At 37.7% G+C, this 19911-nt stretch overlaps 1 protein-coding gene across 1 annotated transcript; it reads left to right on the top strand.

Annotated features, from left to right (window-relative positions):
• The first annotated feature begins 15343 nt into the window (after positions 1-15343).
• LOC127960087 (barH-like 2 homeobox protein) lies at positions 15344-19054 on the top strand. The gene is made up of 3 exons (XM_052559636.1): positions 15344-16265; positions 17492-17717; positions 18447-19054. The coding sequence occupies exons 1-3, from the start codon at positions 15710-15712 to the stop codon at positions 18757-18759; spliced, it is 1095 nt and encodes a 364-aa protein (XP_052415596.1). The 5' UTR covers positions 15344-15709; the 3' UTR covers positions 18760-19054.
• Positions 19055-19911: the final 857 nt, after the last annotated feature.

The raw sequence follows: 19911 nt of genomic DNA, 5'->3' as shown, positions 1-19911 counted from the left end.
AAGCCCCCCCACGGGCCCACCCTGCTACAAACACTTCCAATAATCATCTGTTTTGCTTTCCTATTTAAGCCTATTTCAGCTCTCTGATGAGGAGATAATTACCGCCGCGGTCTCGCTCGCGCTTCCCTTACGTCCAATGTTCATTAATAACAAAAAGAGGTTGAGGGTTAAAAACTCATTTAATTGCCTTTATGTTAATGACATTATGAATAGCCACAGAGGCAGAGATTCTAATTCTGGCCAGTATTTGGTTCTAACGCCCGGCCCCCTAGAGGGCTACTCATTTCGCTAGTATTACAGATGCACCGCTCAGCTCTCCTCTCTGTGCAGGTGGGTTTCAAAGACAGAATTAATGTTTGTAGCACTTTAGCATCCATGACTAACACGTTCCCGCTCCGCAGCTCCGGAAATTATCATGAGATGAGTTGGCCAGGAAATTTAAAGCAAAAGCACATGTAGACACAAGCTATGGAATAAATACAAGTAAAAATGGAAACGCATGTCGTAAGATGTCATAACACGATCAGTTATTATTAAAACATGTCATAGTTCAGCTATATGCATTATTTTAACGTTTTATTTTTTTTCAAAAGACGATTTATTAAGAAGAACTTATTTGATGTCATTTTAAACATATCATTTCACGAAGAGTAAGATTTCCAAATGTAACCTGTAATTTATAAATTAGAAGAAAAAATATACATTATTTCTATATTTATAGCTCTCTATCTCTAGATTCTCATTTGTAGTGCACTCAATGCGATAAATTCTAATTTTAATATATACGTCTTGCATAAATGATATTGTGTGTACATGTAGATAATGACTGTATGTGGAGTGTCCGTTGCTCAATCTGCCAAAAAAGCAGGAAGCATAATGAAGGAAAGCCAGGAGCATGTGGAAGTTGTTAGTTTACTGCCATCTCCAGGCAGAAACCAGGCCAAGGGGGTGATGATGAATGAGTCCATCTCCCCAAGCAAAAGAATGACCTGGATCCCCCCCCCCCTCCTATCCTCCTTGCTTTCTCGCTCCGCCGCCAAGTGGGCCAACATTCTTCAACTGCCTCACTTTTAGCCGAAGACAGGCCCTCCTTCCGGTAGCCCTGACCCACCGCGACCCCTCCTCCTCCCTCTTGGCTTCTCTCTTCTCTTCTTTCTTCCCCCTGAAGAACAGTAATCCCTTTCGCCAGGTCCCTAGTAATTTGATCAAATAGCATGCGCCCTTCCTTACCACTTATTGGCCAATTAAGTCAAGTTCTCATGCAGGGGGTCCGGCTGCTAGCGTGTTATCTGTGGATGAATTGATTGAAGCCATTCGGCAATCGCTGAACCCTGCTTTAATGATCTAGGTGATAATACTTGTAATTCTTCTCAGTCAGGGGACCGGCGGGCGCAGCTGTTGGCACGGTAATCCCTGTCCTGATACACTGAAGTACCGGAGAGGCACTAATCTGTCTCTCTGATTCCTCGCTAGCGCTTTTTCTTCTTTCTCTCACTCTCCTATTCTTTTTTCTCCCCCCCATATGATCATGAGTGTATCTGTGAAAAGTGACATTTAAGGCTGCAGAAATGGCAAGACATCAACAAAGCATTCATCTTATCTTATTGGTAACATGTCTCATGGTTTTGGTGTAATGCTCAAAAAAAGAGAATGAGACCAAAATAAGATTAAACCAACGGCTTTGGGAGGCGTTACAAAGATAAGCTCTAAAAATCAATGGCTACATGCCTCATTTTCAAAGGCAGACATTAACATTATAAAAGAGACAGCGTACATAATCCAGCCTCCGGCCACTGAGTTAAAATATCAAATTATCATAATGAAGTCTAAATGCATATAAATGTTAACCAGATTTAAGCTGAGGGAAATTGCATGTAATGTACTAAAATTATTGCTAAATGTGTCTTTTTTGCTGTGTAAATGAAATCTGGATAAAAAAATTAAATAAATTAAATGTAGCCGTACTTAACAATAAACGACTTGCTGTACACATACTGAGTTAGGGCACAATCTATTATTCTACATTATGCTTATTATCTCACACACTCATTTTCCAAGTTCCTTTTATCATATTAGACCTTAATGAGGGCGCGAACGTCTTTTATTCTCCAAAGCCCCGAACCTTTCAGACATGTTCGCTTCAGGTGAATATTACAATTTTTATGGTCAAATTAAAGATACAGTAGTTCAGAGTGAGATTCAAAAAAAGATTATGCACAAAAAGGCACGTACATTCCTTTAAATTTACCGGAGCTCGCTTTAAAGTCGACATCAGAGGGGGAGAATTTCACAGGAAATCATTTGAGAAGAGAGAGAGAGAGAGAGAGTCAGTATAAGTCTCTAGTCAGGGTCAGACAGCAAATGACTTTTGATCTAAGTTCTTGCAGAAGGCCACACAGCAAGGGCTGAGCTGAATCCCCTCAGCCAATTACACCTCTGTCCAGAAGCTTAATCTGTGCCATAATACAGTACCCATCCACAGCATGTATAGCGCTGGCCTTAAGACATCACTTAACCAGAAAACGTACTCACTCCCTCACTCTCTCTCCCCCTTAATTCACTCTGCTAAGGCCATACAGGCGGAGGTTGGACCCTCACGTCCCAGAGGGCTTGCCCCATACGCAGGTGTCAAAGGTGGCTAAAGCCAGGTGGAGGAGGGGACTTTACCAAGGGAATAAGATCATGTGTAGTTTTAGAAATGATCAGCAAGGAAATGCAGCTGCAAGAGTAAACACACCTGCCAATAAAGAGTAATCTTATATGCATTCAAACACACCATAATCAATGTGACAGGACATTATATCCACCTATGTACACATTCAAACAAAGGTCCTCATATGCAGAGATTTTTCTCAGGTTCATACAATTTTCTATCATTGCCTATCAGTGCTAGATTACACTCTCATTAAAAGTGTGGTGGGAAAAAAATAAAATGAAATCAAAACGTGCAAGAAATTGTATTATGTCATTTTATGATTGAAGTGTTGAAGTCTTATGTAAGATTTTGATGTGCTTGCATTGTACAGTATTTGCATTTCATTATGATCATTGTGATATTAATTTAGAGGATTTTTTTTTTACTTTGACATGAGTATATAAGTTAAAAGTTGTTTGAAAAATAAAACTTTATTCCTACAATGTATACATTTCACAACACACACACACACACACACACACACACACACACACACACACACACACACACACACACACACACACACACAAACACTATTAACTATTGATCCCACTTGGTAACTAACATTATACAGTACTTCATTAATAATAATAATAAAAAAATCATAATAATAATAATAGTAATAATAATAATAATAGTAATAATAATAGTAGTAATCATTTTATTATTGTTGTTGTTATTTTTGTGATTTTATTGTTTTGTTTTGTGTTATTTTTTTACATATAGTTTGTATGGGACATTAAAAAATTTATATGATAATCAGATGATTTTTCTTTATTTTTCTTTCTTTATTTTTCTTTTTCTTTTTCTTTTCATAGACACTATTTTTTTACAGACTTACAGCTTCTGCTATATCATTCCAAAAGTGTTGTGGTCATGTGTGGCTTTTTTTTTTTTTTTTATCCTGTAGCTAAACTTTAATTGGTTAATGCTGTAATGTTGTACAATTATGTAAAACTAACCTCATGTTACATCTAACATCATTTCCACTTTATGGACAATATATACAAACTCACCCAAACACCAAAAATTGTTGCAAACCTTTGTCATATTAATTATTCTAAGAGCCATGTTTTTCATGTAGATAAGACACGAAAACTCACAATAAATCTGTAAACTTGAGAGCACTGCCACAACTTGCTGAGCGTTCTGCTGGGATTGAATATTACATGAGCCCTGAATAAATGAGGGCAGGCTGGGATTTAGCACAAATTCAAATATCACCCCATCTCGAAGAATAGTGTCGGATGCCACAGAAGATATAGCTGTTAAGGATGAGAAATTGGGTGCGTAAGCACTACTGGCAAGCTTGATTAGTCTCATGGCAAACAATTTAGCGAGGGGGCATAATCTCAGAGCTTAGACTCATTTAGAAAGCCTGTTGGCTCCCAGCTGAACAATGTCGCTGCCCGCTGCATCTGAAGCATGGTGATGCCCACATTCTCTCGCTGACACGACTGACAGAAAAGTTGAGCTGTGCTGATGCTTCCACAGACTCCCCCTCCCCCTAAAACACGAATCCCATGGCACAAAAAAATGAATCTTTGCTAACATGCTGTGGCACGGTATACAAAATATCTTACATTTCTTTGTGTTTCTACGTCTGGTTGTTAACAGAGTTAGAAAGTCATTGCTAGGTCACTAGATGATCAAATTATAGTATAATTTTGCCATCCAATATGATGTCACAAATTCTGTGATTTGTTTGGGTGTGTACATTTCAAATCTGCGCTAGTTAAATGATTGGCCCCGTAAACATGATTATATGTGAGCATATGTTAGCATGTCTTATTTTGGTCAAGGCTGCATATGTTTCTCTTTGCCTGCTGGAGTCTGATTATCATTCCAATCAGTAGAGGCGGGCAGAGTCACATTAATTTGTAGTAATTAATAGCACTGAGGCATCTGACAGCGCATGTTAACGAGAGCCTTTGATTGTTTGGATCACTAACTGCCGCTTCTCTTGTTTGTATCACCTCCAAGGAATTTGTAATATCAAAGCATAGCGCTATCTGATACTTGTCAAAATGCAATTTATAAAAGTTTAATTCTTTTATTGATTTAGTTTGGGTTTGATGCCTGCAGTGTCAGCTCCCCTGGTAGAACTTAGTGGATTCAAATGCTTGTCACCAGCACAGCCTCCTTTTTACTGAGAACAATTGCCATAGGCCAGCCCAACAGGCATGGTTTAATTGCCATTAATTAAAAGCATAAATCTTTTTTTCTTCGCTGGCTCTGCTCTTAAACAGGGCTTTACGTAGCTGTTTTTTTCCCCCGCGCTTGACAGAATCCCTTCTGGCTAGTGAAGGTTACCCCCCCGATTCCCTCCGCCTCCCTCCACTCACCAGACGTTTCTGAAATCATCTTTTTAGCGTGCTCCTCTGCATGATATGATGTGAAGTGTGAGTGGTGCAGTGATATTTAGTAAACCGGCTTCTTGCTTTATTGCGGTATAATGAGGTCAAATGAATCCCCTTGTACGCATGCTTAGATGCCTCCTCATTTCAAATGCCTTCTGACAGCTACTAAAACAGCCGGCAAATACAACACTGGCTCCCAGAGAGAGTGGACATTGGAAAAACATTGCTGAGGCGATAAAGTGCAAATCCACTTCCTTTTCCTTTTCTTTTTTTTTGCCATATATATTAAATGATCTATTTATCTATTTTACAGTGTCCTGGTCTGTAAGCAAGGAAGCACCCTGGCCTGTGTATTATTTTATTTTTATTACCCAAATGATACATTTTCACTATATTATTTAAAGTGTTGTGCAAAATTTTTAGTAATTGGCTTCCTTTTAAATGATAAGCGTAAATCTGAATTAAAGTAGCCATTCCTTACATTATCTTGAGTTGGATTTTGAATTAAACAAGAAGAGGAATTTAAATTTAAATGTAATTTATTTATTTTTTATTTGGGGTGTTTGGTGATATGGCTATCAATCAATCAAGTACAGTTGTATGAATTATTATAATTTAGACTGAATTTATATTTCTATTTGAATTTAATTTGAATTTCTATTTCTATTTAAATTAGATTTACAATTCTGCATCCTGTTTGCTATACATCAATGCTTACTCAGAGCAGGTGCTGAATGAGAATAAATTTCATGTGATGTTAAAGTATGTGTGTGTGTGTGTGTGTGTGCATGGATGTACTTCAAGGGTGCAATTAGTCTTTGCTATAGATGATCAACTGCCATTGTCATGTCAAAACAAATTGTGTCCTCCTTTGCAAGCTTACTGACGTTGCCCATGGCTGTTAACTGAGATTCAGACACAAATTCTCTGTCATCACATCGGCAACCGGCGAGCCGTTTATGCATCTTAGTCACTGCCACATCTGGTGGCTTTCACAGTTATTTCCTGAACAAGAGGGTCCCGCACAGCCCCTGGTGCTGGATTAAAAACAGTGACAGCAGCAAAGCCCAGCTCCAGGACACCAGGAGAGCAACGAGCATAAATATGCAGCAGATAGACTATCAGGTGGTCAGTTTAGCCAGATCAATAGTAGCCCGCGTGCACTCCAAACAAACGTCTTTAGTGGATGCAGTATTGCTTAATTGGGAGCTTTGCAGACCAGACTCAGGCACATCCGTACCCCATGATTAGGTCCCTGGAAACCACCCACGAGGATTTTTTTGTAAACTAATGTGTTTGCTCGCCGTTTTCATTTGTAAGATAGTCACAACCCTAACCTGTCAATTTGACCTGCGTAGCATAACACTTTAAAGCTAATACCCAAGGTCCTTGACTCGATATAGACACTGCGTATACTCAAAGCAACATGCACACACTGCCAAGGCCTCATTTTTTCTCATTCTCACAGTTGCTAAGAAGAAGGGAAGAAGTTCCAATTAGAATTAAAATAAGCTCCTTTAACGGTCTCTTAAATTGACAACTGAACAATGATTTTCGTGTTGGTATCTGTCAGAGGTCTGGGAAAATCCTCAGTTGATAAGGCCCAACGCTTCCAATTAGGAGCTGAGCAGGACCTTATGCAGTAATGATTTCCAGCTCCCTAAAGATGTGGTGTGGACACTTATTGCAAATTACTGACAAAAAGCTATGCTGTATTGATGAGAAGGAGAACAGCCAGCACTCCATGTTCCCATCTGGAGGGCGAGTAACGAGGAGAAACTGTAGGAGAGGCCTGCCCCCTTTTTTATCCCTCCTTCTCTCCATCTTTCCTCCTCTTTCTATCCTTGACCATGATGAGCATAGCCTTGCAGTCAGACTCATAGAGTCCTGCTGGTTTGACAATGCCTTCACTGTTCATTCACGGAAACTCCGAAGACTCAAAAGATTGGGTGTATGTATTACAACTTGTGTTGGTCCTCTTTCACATGCTTAATAATAACACAGTCTGTATTTCAATGTGATAAGATGTACAGTACAATAAATGATTTTTTAGAAAATCGATGCGGATTAAATAAAATGTACATATAATATATGCTGTATATGAAATTAGCAAATAGCAAATGTCTTTAAATTGCTCATTTTTTATTAATTTATTAGAGGTGAACCTTGTAGCACATAAATCATTTGTTTAGTGCTCTTCATGACAATAAATCACTTGCACCATCATATACCTGTCTATAAATCCATAGTTCATTGAAGTTACCTAAAGCTGACTGATACACAGTAAATAGTGGTAAAATGCTATTTCTATATTATCCAACCTTTAGTTTAATTGTGTTGGGGTAACCTTATGATATTATCATGCGAAGCATGGTGACAGGTTTAGCAAATTCTAAATACTTTTGTTTTGGGTACAATACAGTGTTTAATTACAGTATGTCAGGACTTTCTTCCATGCTGACCTTTGTGATGTGGAAGTATCATTTTATGTCAGATGTAACGTTCTACACAGTCTCTCACATAGTTTAGTGTCACTTAAAATGATTTTTTAACGTCAAAATGAATTTATCCTGGAAATCTAAGGGTTATTTTCACATTAAGTACATTTTTATAATTATTGGTCAAGAAAATAGTCAAATTCTACTTGCATAAATGGTTAATACATTGATTGCATTACAAATACAACACCTGTATGAGCACAATGAGGGTTAATTTGAATAACTTGTTGGCTGCTGCTTAGATGCACTTTTTTTGGGTAAAAATGTGTCTGAACTTCTATGGTACCTGTGCTTCTTTGAGATAAAAAGTCCTGTCTTCCTTTGATATCCACCATCCTTATGTCAGAGTGAGTGACAGCTTGGCTGACAGGGCGGGTAGAATTCCTGAAATTGCCAGTGAAAATCCTTCTTTGTCGCAATCTTTCGCCCTGGGCTGTAGGTGTCAGAGACAAGAGCCCAACTGCTTTATGCCAAATGTTTATCAAAGCTACTGATTAAATGCTTTGCTCATCGTATTTTAGTGCAGTAAAGATCAAATATCCTGCCCAGCCTTGGAACGCAACTAAAGTTTGAGAGAGAAAAAAAGAGAAAATGGCACATAATACAACAAATAAATACATTTTCAAGGTCCCTGTGAAATGCATGACCATTGCTCCCAATGTTTTGTCACACAAAAGCACCACACAGAGTCTGAGATCTGTTGTTTTTCCCACTTCAACTATACGTTCACTCAATCCATCCCATCTTCTCATCGCTTCCTTTTTCTTGCTGGAGGTAAAACGTCTGACTCTTGTGGTCAGTGCCATGACGGCTTCCTCTGGTCACAGCTCTGTGTTTTGTTTCAAAAAGGCAGTGCAGTGCGGGCGAGTGAGTGCCCTGCAGTGGCAAGCCTGGGGCCATGTCAGCCTCAGCTGCTCCATCACCAGGAGACTGGCCTAACATCTCCTGACTGCACTTTGCTGTGTTTCCCTCATATGGTCATATCACATCTGCCCACTCTCCTGTGACAGAACCAGCACTTCCAACTTTAAACATTTTGGAGCTATCTCCACCTTTCCACATTTTCAGCTGTATATGAAAAATGTTTGGACATATTTCCCACAGCCACTGCAAGCTGATATTAGGTACCAGAGCCAGTTACAACTTCTGGTTCTTTTTTTTTCTTGTTTTTTTTTTTTTTTTTCTTCAGTCGGTGAGAACGAGGCCTGCAGCCCTCCTCGCCCCCCTTCCAGCAGCTCTTCCTCCTCCTCACCACTGCATTTGAATTTCCAGATAATAGGCTTTGACTTCTGGCTGCACGTTTATAGGTCTTTTCATGTTATCTGCTTAGCTCATAGCATGGAGCTCAAGAACACAGACTCCCTGTGACAGGCCAGCCAGTCAGCCAGGCAGGCCTGTCAGGAGCTCTCATACACTAATGATTTCCCTTTAGTCTATTTTCTGTCTCATTGGCCGTTTCCTTCAAAAACAAAATTGCTCATTTAAATTCTCATGCCTGGGGCATTTTGGTCTTCAAATATTGTTGGAAAGTGAAAGGATTAGGCAAAATATGGTTTTTTAAAATGTTAATATATTTTCTGGTTCACTTTCTCCTCTGAGGCCAATTAGGGAATTTCTGCTGGCTGCATTAATGTCAAACTGACATTCCCAGCTATAATTACACTGTGCTTGAAACCTAACTTTCACTTGTAGGTAGATGAGTGTGCTTGGCAGTGACATGGAAACTCACTCCACCAGCTTTTGATCATTTAATCATTGCTTTGCTTTCCGCCCTCTTTTTTTCACCCCTGCTCCCGCTCATTGATGATTTCACCTTTATTTTCAGTGTTGCAAAATGCAGTGTTATCTCTCATTACTCGCGCCAGTGTTTTGCCGGGGTTCATTAGTGACGTTCTTTCTGCTCCCTTCAGGTGCAGCAGCCATATGCACACTGTTTACCCGCTTGATTCTCAATTTACATTGCGTTGTCTTGTGTTGTTGCCGTGTTTCTTCTATCGCACACAGTGGGCACGTAAAAGTGAACGGGCCGACGTACACAGCGCGATGGGTTGTATAATGAATGTAAATGCTCTTCCTCTCTGCCAAATGTCGCTTAGCTGCTATACTGTAGTTACAATACGTCATGACTCGACGATGGCGATTAATTTGGGTTACATGTGTATTTTATGAAAAAATAAATGGCATTTAATATAACTTAATAACGTATACAAATCACATTTTAAACGAAAGGTTTGTTTAAAATGTGATTTGTAGGCCTTATAGTAAGCCTAAAACAAATGGATAAATTCATATCTAAAAGTTGCTATTGCGTGTACGTTATTAATTGAATATTATAGCCTATTATTATTAAATGCTATTAATCTCTGCACAGATTTTTTTTCTTTTGTATATTCAGCTATTTACATTAGCAAGGATTTCGTTTTGCTTCATTTAACTGTTATTAAAATGGGCAGCGAACAATATTTTTGTACATTGCGTATATTCTTATATAAACGCACATTTTTTTCAGTTATTTCATTTATTTATTTGTAAGGTGGCCTTGTTAAATGAATGCACCATACAGCAGAAACACTTACAAATAAGCCAATGTTTTGTTTTCATATGAAACGTATTTAAAAAAAATAACTTTTGAAATAAAAAGAGCCTATTATGCATTGTTTTGCAAAGCCTGGTTTTGAAAGCTGAGTCTGCCATAAGTGCCGAACTAATTTTGGATGACAGCAGTGAAGACCTCCAGCAAACACACAGATAGGCCTATCCCTGATTTAGCCTCCAAACATTCTGTCAGTGTTGATGTTGATGTTGCCCATCACTGTAATAACGTGCGAACGGTTTTAAATCTGACTAAAGCAGTGCTGGACAATCTCAATCTGGCTTTTGTTGCTTTGAAAGGAAATCATTTTCGCGTCTTGCTCAATTGCTCGCTCACCCCTTGAGCAATGCGCAGATATCATCATCCCCCCCCACCCCCCCCCCACACTCCCCTTTCTGTCTTATTTCCTCGTGATTTTTTTGCGCTTTTAGACTTCAGGTAATAGGAAATGGCATTGACCCCTCCTGATCCCCCGATTACCTTTGTGAAGCGTGCACGCGCCACAGAATCACACGTCATGAGGCGGCTCGAAGCCATCAGCACGGATCAATCACGCGCTCAGCCGCGCGCAGGAATGCAGCTCGCGGACACGGTCAGAGCCAGCCGCGGCCCGAGCTGATTGACAGCTCTGGTAATTAGGTGATTGTAAAGACCCTTCTGACTGCTAGAACAACGTTGTCAGGGCCGGTCTGTGGCCGGAGCGCACAAATCAATGTGCTTTCCTTGAGCAAACACTATAGAGAGCAGAAAAAACTAACAAAGAGACGCGATGTGGGGATGGGCACGTGTGATGCATATGTCATCGTCGCTTACCAAATTTACATCGTAGTTCTTGGATGGATTGCTGTTTTACGTAAACAAAACGAGACAGAGACTTAGCTGATGACACTCTACGCGTTATCCCCGTCTCCCGCTTTCACACGCATTTTAACATTTGATTTGGGTGTTAAATTAAAACTGTAATTGATGTTCATCTAGGCCATGGGCCCTTCTCCTTCTTCTAGGCTTATTATTTCCCTTCCTTGTTTGCCTTTGGATTAATACTAGCTGCACTTCAAATTAAACTTGAATGTCACATGTTTTATTACAGTGTAAATTCAAGCACTGTTGAGAGGAAGAGGGGGGAATACTGTTAAGATCTAGTAAAAACTGTAATATTGGGATCCTGAAAGCCACTGCTGTAAATGTCACAGCTCACAGAGAGCACCAACCTTCCATACTAGAGCTTCGAAAATAAAATTTCCTGTTGAGTTTTGACTTTCATAACAATTTGTGTGTTAGCCTTTTCCGGTCCGCTCAAATAGAGATGTTAGACATGTTTAGAGAGAGACAGCTCATTTGTCTTCTGTCAGACCCATGATTCTCTGATTAAAGATGCATTTTCGTGTGAGACCGTGTTCTGTCCAATGCGTTCCCTGCTTTTATGGCACTTGCAAATGAAACAGATTGATACTCAATGCTTAAAATTGTACACATAAAGATTTGTAAATTAAATTATGGTATAGTAGGTCTCACTAAAATAGCTTGTCGCATGCAAATAGGTAATGTTAATAAATTATGTTATTTCTAAGTAGCCTAGGCCACTGTATATTCTATAATGTCTATTTTTGATAGCATTCTTTAAATATCTTTTAACTCAAATTCTGATTATTATACCCGTACTGTTTTGATTTCATCAATTTCCACAGATCCTACACTTCCTGACAACTCAGTTGTCTTTAACATCGTGATTCAGATTAGTATTAATTACAGGCTTTTTTATTTATAATATGCATGCATGAGGGGCCTTCTGTGGTATTTACTTTTTTATATCTCACATCTAGCTAAGTCTTTCATTTATATGAACACCTATAGACGTATAATTGGCAAAAGTATAATTAATACAGTTCACGTTGAACAGATCAGTTAATCAATTAAAATCTGTTAATTTGGGGTTCATGCGTTTGCTTATTTATTGCCCCATAATTTATTACTAATTGCATAAACTTTCCCTGGGTTATGAATAAACTTTAATACAAAATACATCATAATCATAGTGCAACAGTAAAAGCATCACTGATTAGCCTATAGGCTACTGCATTTATATATAAAAAATGATATTTTCAACTTTGTTTTTTTTCAATCATGTCTTTTTCAGATCATTCTGAGATTTATTATATATTGCATCAGTATTTTGTATTTACGTTTGATAAATGTAGCTTGCATGACAAAGTGAAGCTGTGTGTCTGCAAACAGCGCGAGGCCTTCAGCACTCGCGAGGTGACAGTTTCAACAGAAAGCCGTGAGGGCAATCAATACAGTGCAAACTACAATTTCACCGTCCGATCATCGACCATCAGCCCCGGCTGATCAGATGATACCCTGACTGGTTGTATTCAATTTGTTCCAGCGGCGCCCTTAAACCTAATAAAGCGATTGATTGAGGCTCAATGAGTTGCAGCAATTAGTGAACTGTTAATGAACACGCTGCTGGAGTCTCATGAGATTGACTGGCGTGATCAACCATCGCTTTGATTTTCTTCAACGGAAAGCCATACATTGCCAATAGATCGCTTTCACATATCTTGGGGCAAAACACATTTCACTCCTCTAACTCAATTAAATAGTACATTTGAATATATATAAAAGGGCAAACATATCTGTAGGCTATGGCAGCAAATATTATATGGCCAAATTATTATAGCCTATGTAGAAACCTTTTCTAAACCATAATTTTCCTTTTTATTCTATTTTTTTTTTTTTTAATTTAAAATAGTTTTTTTTTAGATATTCATTTGTACAATATTCATCAGACATCAGTTCAGAATAGGCTACAACCTTAACTAGCCTACAGTGTATCTTAATTTTTTAATGTAGCCTAACCACCTCAGATATTCAAGACACCTATTAAAGCATTTAGTTGGTAAAACTTGATGTTGATAGCCTATGTGTACACAGAAAGGTTTTGCCCTGCGTTAACCAGCAATCTTCAAGCGATTATTGGCAGGAATTCTGAGATAGCTTTGTCGCCGCCTAGTGTTATTCCCGAGCGTGTGTAAAATCATGTCAGGGAGTGCGTGCTGTACAAGAATTAACCAATTAGCCAAGACTTAACTAATTATTTCAGTTCAGTATAGAATACAGACATGTTAGGAATGACAAGCTAACAAGCCAAGCACAATATTTATATAGGCCTAATTCAAACTGACAGTTGTATGCATGGATATACTACAGCATTGTAGATTTTTTTCGTTATAGTGTTTAGTCACCAAATCTGCAGAAACTTCTAGCTAGATTGTTACTATTATGTGTAACAGGTCAGCTATTAGGTCGTCACAATAAACAACAAAATACAAGAACATTTAAACAAAATGTTCTTTTAAATAACATATTTTTTAAGACAGTCTCCAGTACATTCATGTAAATCAGTATGAATTATTAAACAGGCAGGACATTTAAATAGTTTGTTGATTTTTTTTTTTCTTCACCCCGGAGAAACAATTTTATACGAATAGAGGAACATGTACGAAAAACGAACATGCGATCCATTATATTTTTGATTGCAAATATTTTCAACAGGCTTTCCAATATATGTTCAAGGAATCCTTTACAACAAAACAGACAGACACATAAAGGCTATTAGCCTATATAATCAACTTAAGTTATAATTAAAGCATATTCCAATAAATAATAATGATACATCTATGAACATATATTAACACATAAAACTGTTTTCTAAAGATTATTTATTTCCTTTTTTTGCGAAAGAAATTAAAGCGGTGCGCACAACAAACCTAAAAGATGTCTCCCACGTCGCTCAGCTAAAAATTAGAGGTTAAAGAATCTCAGTTCGGTCCGTTACAGGAGGAGGCTGCAAACAGGTTTGAGAGCACAGTGGAGTGATCCACGGTAGCAAGCCTTCGTAAGAGAACGCAGCAGCCGACATAACCAGCTCTCAGTCCGTCTGTTGGAGAACATGTAAGCATCCATATATATCGCATCATCGTCCTCCTCTCAATATAAATATACGCACTATGTGGCATATAAAACATTTTAAATGTAACTCAAAATTAACAAATAAAAATCCGGCATTAAACAGTGTTGTAAGAGAATGCTTATTTTATCAAAAATATATTTCCCTCTAATGTTTAACGAGAAGTAAAGATTTAAACTTATAGGATATTATTCGTTTGTAGGATACTTAATTTCTGCTCATCAATCTGAAAACATTTCCATTTAGTACACTTTGTCTTCCCGTGTACAAACAAAGTGAACGAAATGAAGCCGATTTATAAATCTAGAATATGCCCAGGGTTTATTTAGAAGAAAATAGGCAAGATACGAGTCGGGCATATGTCATGTACAATATTCGACATCATTTCATTCCCTTGAGCTATTTAGAATCAGTGCTTTCACTCAAAGGCCCTGACACACACAATGACTATCAGCTCAAAACGGGTTTATTTCTCTGTGCTCTTAAAAGAATAAATGACACAATTTGGTTTTGCCAATAGGGATTATTATTGTGATGTTTTATTTTGGAGAAAAAATAAACTGGAAAGATGAAAAAAAGATGAAAAAAAATATATAAGCTGATACAACGCATAGGCTATGTAATGAATTAATACTAAACAAGTAGGTAAACAATGCAATAATTAAACTAAGTTAACAATTAAACAATGCAATCATTAAACAAAGTTCACAATTGAATTAGTAAACTCTGATATTATTTTGTAAATTATATGTTTACATTTGAATTGACGGAAGATTGAATGCTATAATCACAGAGAAGGATACATGATTAGTTAATCGCTTGAAGAAATTAGGCTACCGAACTTTAGTGAAATAATTTTGTGGAATGTCTAGTAATTTCACGTCGTCGTTGTTATTACTGTTAGTTTTAGCAACACGCAATATGTGTAGCACGCACAAAATGATGTAAAGTGTTACCATAAACGTATTTATGTCTAATGAAGATGCCGTCCGAGACATTATAGCGGAGGGAAGGTTTCAAACGAGCATTGCGGAATCAATGAGTGGCTCTAAAGTGTAATGATGAAGTAAAAATCGCTGATTGGACAGACGCGTGACCATATAGCCAATGAGAGGAGAGATGGAGAACACGAGGAGTGTATTATAATAAAGGAGAAAATATGACGTCAATATAGGAAGTCGTTGTAGAGCAACACTACAGCGATTAGTGGCAAAAGAGAGCGTGATGTCGAGGAGTTAGAGCATCCCAATCTCTCCACACCTCAACTTTGAAAGAAAGTTCAGTAACCATAACAAAAGGACGTGGACTACACAGATCCACTTGCTTTCCACATTTCACCTTGAATGTAACAACATCTTGGAGCGCAGGCTATATTTCTCTTTTTCTTTGCGTAAGTGCAAGGATTTTTTTTATTATTATTTGCGAGTAGTGTTTACTTTGTACTTTTTCGGGGCTGTTTTATTGCGTTAACCTTTGAGTTCTGTTTGTCGTTTCGTTGATTTCGATTAGTTTTTTATTCTTATTTTTTTACAAAATTGAACAGGAAAGTTGTTATGAAGACGACTTAAGTGCTCATCCTTTTCTTGTACTATGGAAGGATCCAGTGGGTCTAGTTTCGGAATAGACACTATTTTGTCCACAACCAATTCTGGCAGCTCAGTACTGATGAACGGAGATTTTCGCCTCGGTGACAGTAACAGAACAGCGGATTTCAGGAGCCAGGCGACCCCATCACCATGTTCGGAGATAGACACTGTGGGAACAGCCCCCTCATCCCCGATCTCAGTTACGATGGAGCATCCCGAGCCGCATCTGGTCCAAGACAGCCTTCAGCATCACCATCACCATCACCATCATCACAGTCAGGCGCAGAGCTTGCAGCTTTCACCCCAGCCTCATCCGCTCGGTCAGGCTGGCTGTGCCCCCAGGACTGCCACCTCCTCCTTTCTAATCAAAGACATTTTGGGCGACAGTAAACCGCTAGCAGCGTGCGCTCCTTACAGCACCAGTGTACCATCTCCACATCACAGCCCCAAAACAGAGAGCGGAACCGCCCCGGACGGCATCAGGCCCAAACTAGAGCAAGATGAAAACAGAAGCAAACTGGACAAAAGAGATGACATTCAGAGTGATTTAAAATGTAACGGTAAGAGTGCGTTTTCCATGCAAAATAAATCCATAGCCTAAATACATAAGAAAAACTTAGGGTAGACCTTAAGATCACAGTAGCCGTTTGACATTTATACTTTTTGGTAATATAGGCTAATAGAATCAATTATTAGGAGCAGTTTGAAATTCGGAAAATTGTCGTACGGTGTACTTAATTATTTTTCACAGTAATATGAAAATTGCATTGTACCGCAAAAATAAAAAAAATAAAAAACAACCATTAGTTAAGAGATTACAAAAATAAATATTATACATTTAAATGTCTTAAAAAACGTTTATGAGCTGTTTAATATTACAAGCATGTGAGTTTAAAGAAGTATCTTTTGCATTGTGACGTTGAATCGAATTTAATTATGGATATTTTTTATAACTAATTGGTCATGCTACATCAAATAAAATAACCATTTGACAAAACGTATTGCTATTATTATTATGTTGTTGATTGGCCTGTAACAATTAACGTTGTGGTTCAACCGCTTGAAATTATTCAGTGTATTCAATGCAATACAAAATACACATAGGATAACATTTTTACTTATTATCATTATTTAAAAAAAAATAAAAATCGACCTCTATATTTAAAGCCAAATAAATAGCTTTGTTTTTGTCTGTGTTTTCAGCAATAACCAGTATTACAATACAATAACAATATCGGTAGCCGGTCACTGAGGTTATTCTCTGATATTAGCATAACAGATGTAAAGGCTGGTGAATTTTGCCCGGTGTGGGATCCTCCCTAGTGAGTCAATTAGAGAGATTATTGTTCTTCCTTGAGGGGGGATCATGGAGCCCAGCAAAAACTGCTACAAATAGAGATAGATTGAAATATCGATCCTGCTCGTTTTGCTGTAATATTTTCGTTTTCATATACGAGCGACCCAATTTATTCGGGAGATAAATCTGTATATTTTTGTAAAAAAAAAGAAAAAAAATATACAGATGAAGACCCTCTTAATACTCATATTGGTTGCTATTAATACCAAGACGAAATAATCAGACATAACCAGATTTAGATGTGTGCATGTAATCGAGGCCTAGGCTCTAAAAACCACAAGTTGCAAAAATATATATATTTTTTTAACACTAATTACTAAATGATTAGTTTGTGTTTTCATTTTGAGTATACCCATTTAAAGACTATAGAAATGAACAACCTCTTTTATAATACATTTTCTCTCATTTTAATTTTACTAACTTCTTTAGGAGCAAAAGAAGAGGGCGATCGGGAAATTTCTAGTTCGAGAGACAGTCCTCCAGTCCGCTCTAAAAAACCTCGCAAAGCGCGGACGGCCTTCTCCGACCATCAACTTAACCAGCTGGAGCGCAGTTTCGAAAGACAGAAATACCTCAGCGTACAGGACCGAATGGACCTGGCAGCAGCCCTAAACCTCACAGACACACAAGTCAAGACTTGGTATCAAAACCGACGGTAAGTTTCCATATAACATTTATGAAATATAATAATAATGTTTTTAGATCTTATCTACATTTGAAACTTTTATTCTATCATTTATTAGTTAACATACTATTTTCTTTCTATTTTCTTAGGCTTTTATTATTATTATTATTATTATTATTATTATTATTATTATTATTATTATTATTATTATTATTATTAAGCGAGCATTTCAATAACTGCAACAAAATATATGAAAATATAATCGTTTTAACATTCCGTCTGAAATTAATTTGACAGCTTTGTCATCAACTATTTTAAATAATTTAAATGCTGGTCATAAATAACGCTTACTTTAAGCAACTCAAATATTTTCCCTCCTTAACAAATTTTAATTTTGAAACAATGCTCATAGTTATAATTTCATAGCTATAATTTCTTATAGCCTAACTATTAGGCTAATATATTTTAGGCAACGAATTTTCGTCATGCGGCGTACTTGTAGAGAGTTCACCGAATTCTAAATGCATCGGAAATAATTATTTAGTCAAATTTAATCGGGTAAAAAATGTATTAGTCACAAACAATTAGCAATATTCTGATGTATTTTACACACCAATTCGGCCCAACGATTTTATTTATATGATGTTTCCCGATATTTGTTTTGTACCAGAATCCAGCATTCACTTCACGAACACTTCTCCAAAAGGAGCCATGTGGAGAGTTTAATAATTGATTTCTTGTATTTTGATCTCATTACAGGACGAAATGGAAGAGGCAGACGGCTGTCGGATTAGAACTGCTGGCTGAAGCTGGAAATTATTCGGCCTTACAGAGAATGTTCCCATCTCCGTATTTCTACCACCCGAGTTTATTAGGTACCGTGGACAGCACGACAGCGGCCGCCGCCGCCGCTGCCATGTACAGCAGCATGTACCGGACTCCGTCCACACCGCATCCATCTCTCCAGAGACCGCTCGTCCCCAGAGTGCTCATTCACGGCCTGGGGCCCGGGGGACAACCGGCACTGAACCCGTTAGCTAACCCAATACCGGGCACACAGCATCCTCGGTAAAACGAAAAGACACGGAGGGAAAAATGTATCACACGTGATGTGACAGACTGCGCTGAACTTTCACAAGACGCATTTTCTCTCCAACACTGAGAGACGATTTTATCGAAGAAAAAGATGTATTATTTAAAACGGACCATTTCTGACGTCTAGGCCAAACTAAACCAGACAAGCCTGTGACCGTGACAGTAAAAGGACTGTTCATTGGCAGATTGTTTGTTTTGTCTTTTTTTTGGTACAAATACACTTATACTAGTACATACGCTTATAAAGTTTATTAGATCAAAATGGGTGAAATAAAGACAAAATGATAAAAAGCTAATGTCAGACGATTTCTCTTGAAAGGGAATGTGTTTACTAATTTAATGGGACCTTTTTAGATCTGCTCTGTGTTGTTGAAAATGTGATCCCAAATAACAGCACAATTCAAGAAAGATCCATTATAGTGAATGGCTTTTAGCAGCAGGCGTGTTGATTGTTTTTTCTGGATTAAAAAAGAAAGAAACATATAATTTAATTAAATTTATAAATCTACATCTGTAACATAAAGGTCTAAATTCTAATTCTTCTCGGCACTTGCATATGATGCAAGATAATATCAGCTTAAGAGGACATAACAAATCTTGTTTTGTATATATATATATATATATATATATATATATATATATATATATATATATATATATATATATATATATATATATATATATATATATATATAAGCTACCTTTTTAGGGAACAACATAAGTTATTTGTAAACTCTTTAAACCCGTCTGAAGTCATTAGCATAGGAGTGTATTCAAGTAAGGCTCGGGACCGGTCTGCTATATGAGAATAGATGGTTTGACGCATTTGCTCTGGGAATGGCGAAGCTGCTCCAGGTCTGGCAGCTGTTCTGTGGGAGAACCGCCACGGACAGACAGCAGGCGTGAGCTTTCTCAGCGTGAGTCAATTAAAAGAAACATTTCATATAAACAATTAACCTCTGTGGGACTCTCTCGAGATTAATATTCGCTATTCGTCGTTCGTGCGAACACATAGGATAATGCTGTAAAGAACACAACCACACAGAAACCCACTTTCCTCATTTAGCCTATTTAAAACAGGACTAACGATGTATAGCCTACATAAATATTATTACTTTTCCCCCAGACA

Source organism: Carassius gibelio, chromosome B6 (assembly GCF_023724105.1).
Source record: "Carassius gibelio isolate Cgi1373 ecotype wild population from Czech Republic chromosome B6, carGib1.2-hapl.c, whole genome shotgun sequence".
Taxonomy (NCBI): Eukaryota; Metazoa; Chordata; class Actinopteri; order Cypriniformes; family Cyprinidae; genus Carassius; species Carassius gibelio.
This window is presented reverse-complemented; position numbering and strand designations above follow the sequence as displayed.

Excerpts from the sequence above, each read along its gene's own strand:
- LOC127960087 (XM_052559636.1), top strand. The coding sequence starts at position 15,710 with ATGGAAGGATCCAGTGGGTCTAGTTTCGGAATAGACACTATTTTGTCC. Across the intron at positions 16,266-17,491 it reads GAGTGATTTAAAATGTAACG|GAGCAAAAGAAGAGGGCGAT; the intron begins GTAAGAGTGCGT and ends TAACTTCTTTAG. Across the intron at positions 17,718-18,446 it reads ACTTGGTATCAAAACCGACG|GACGAAATGGAAGAGGCAGA; the intron begins GTAAGTTTCCAT and ends ATCTCATTACAG.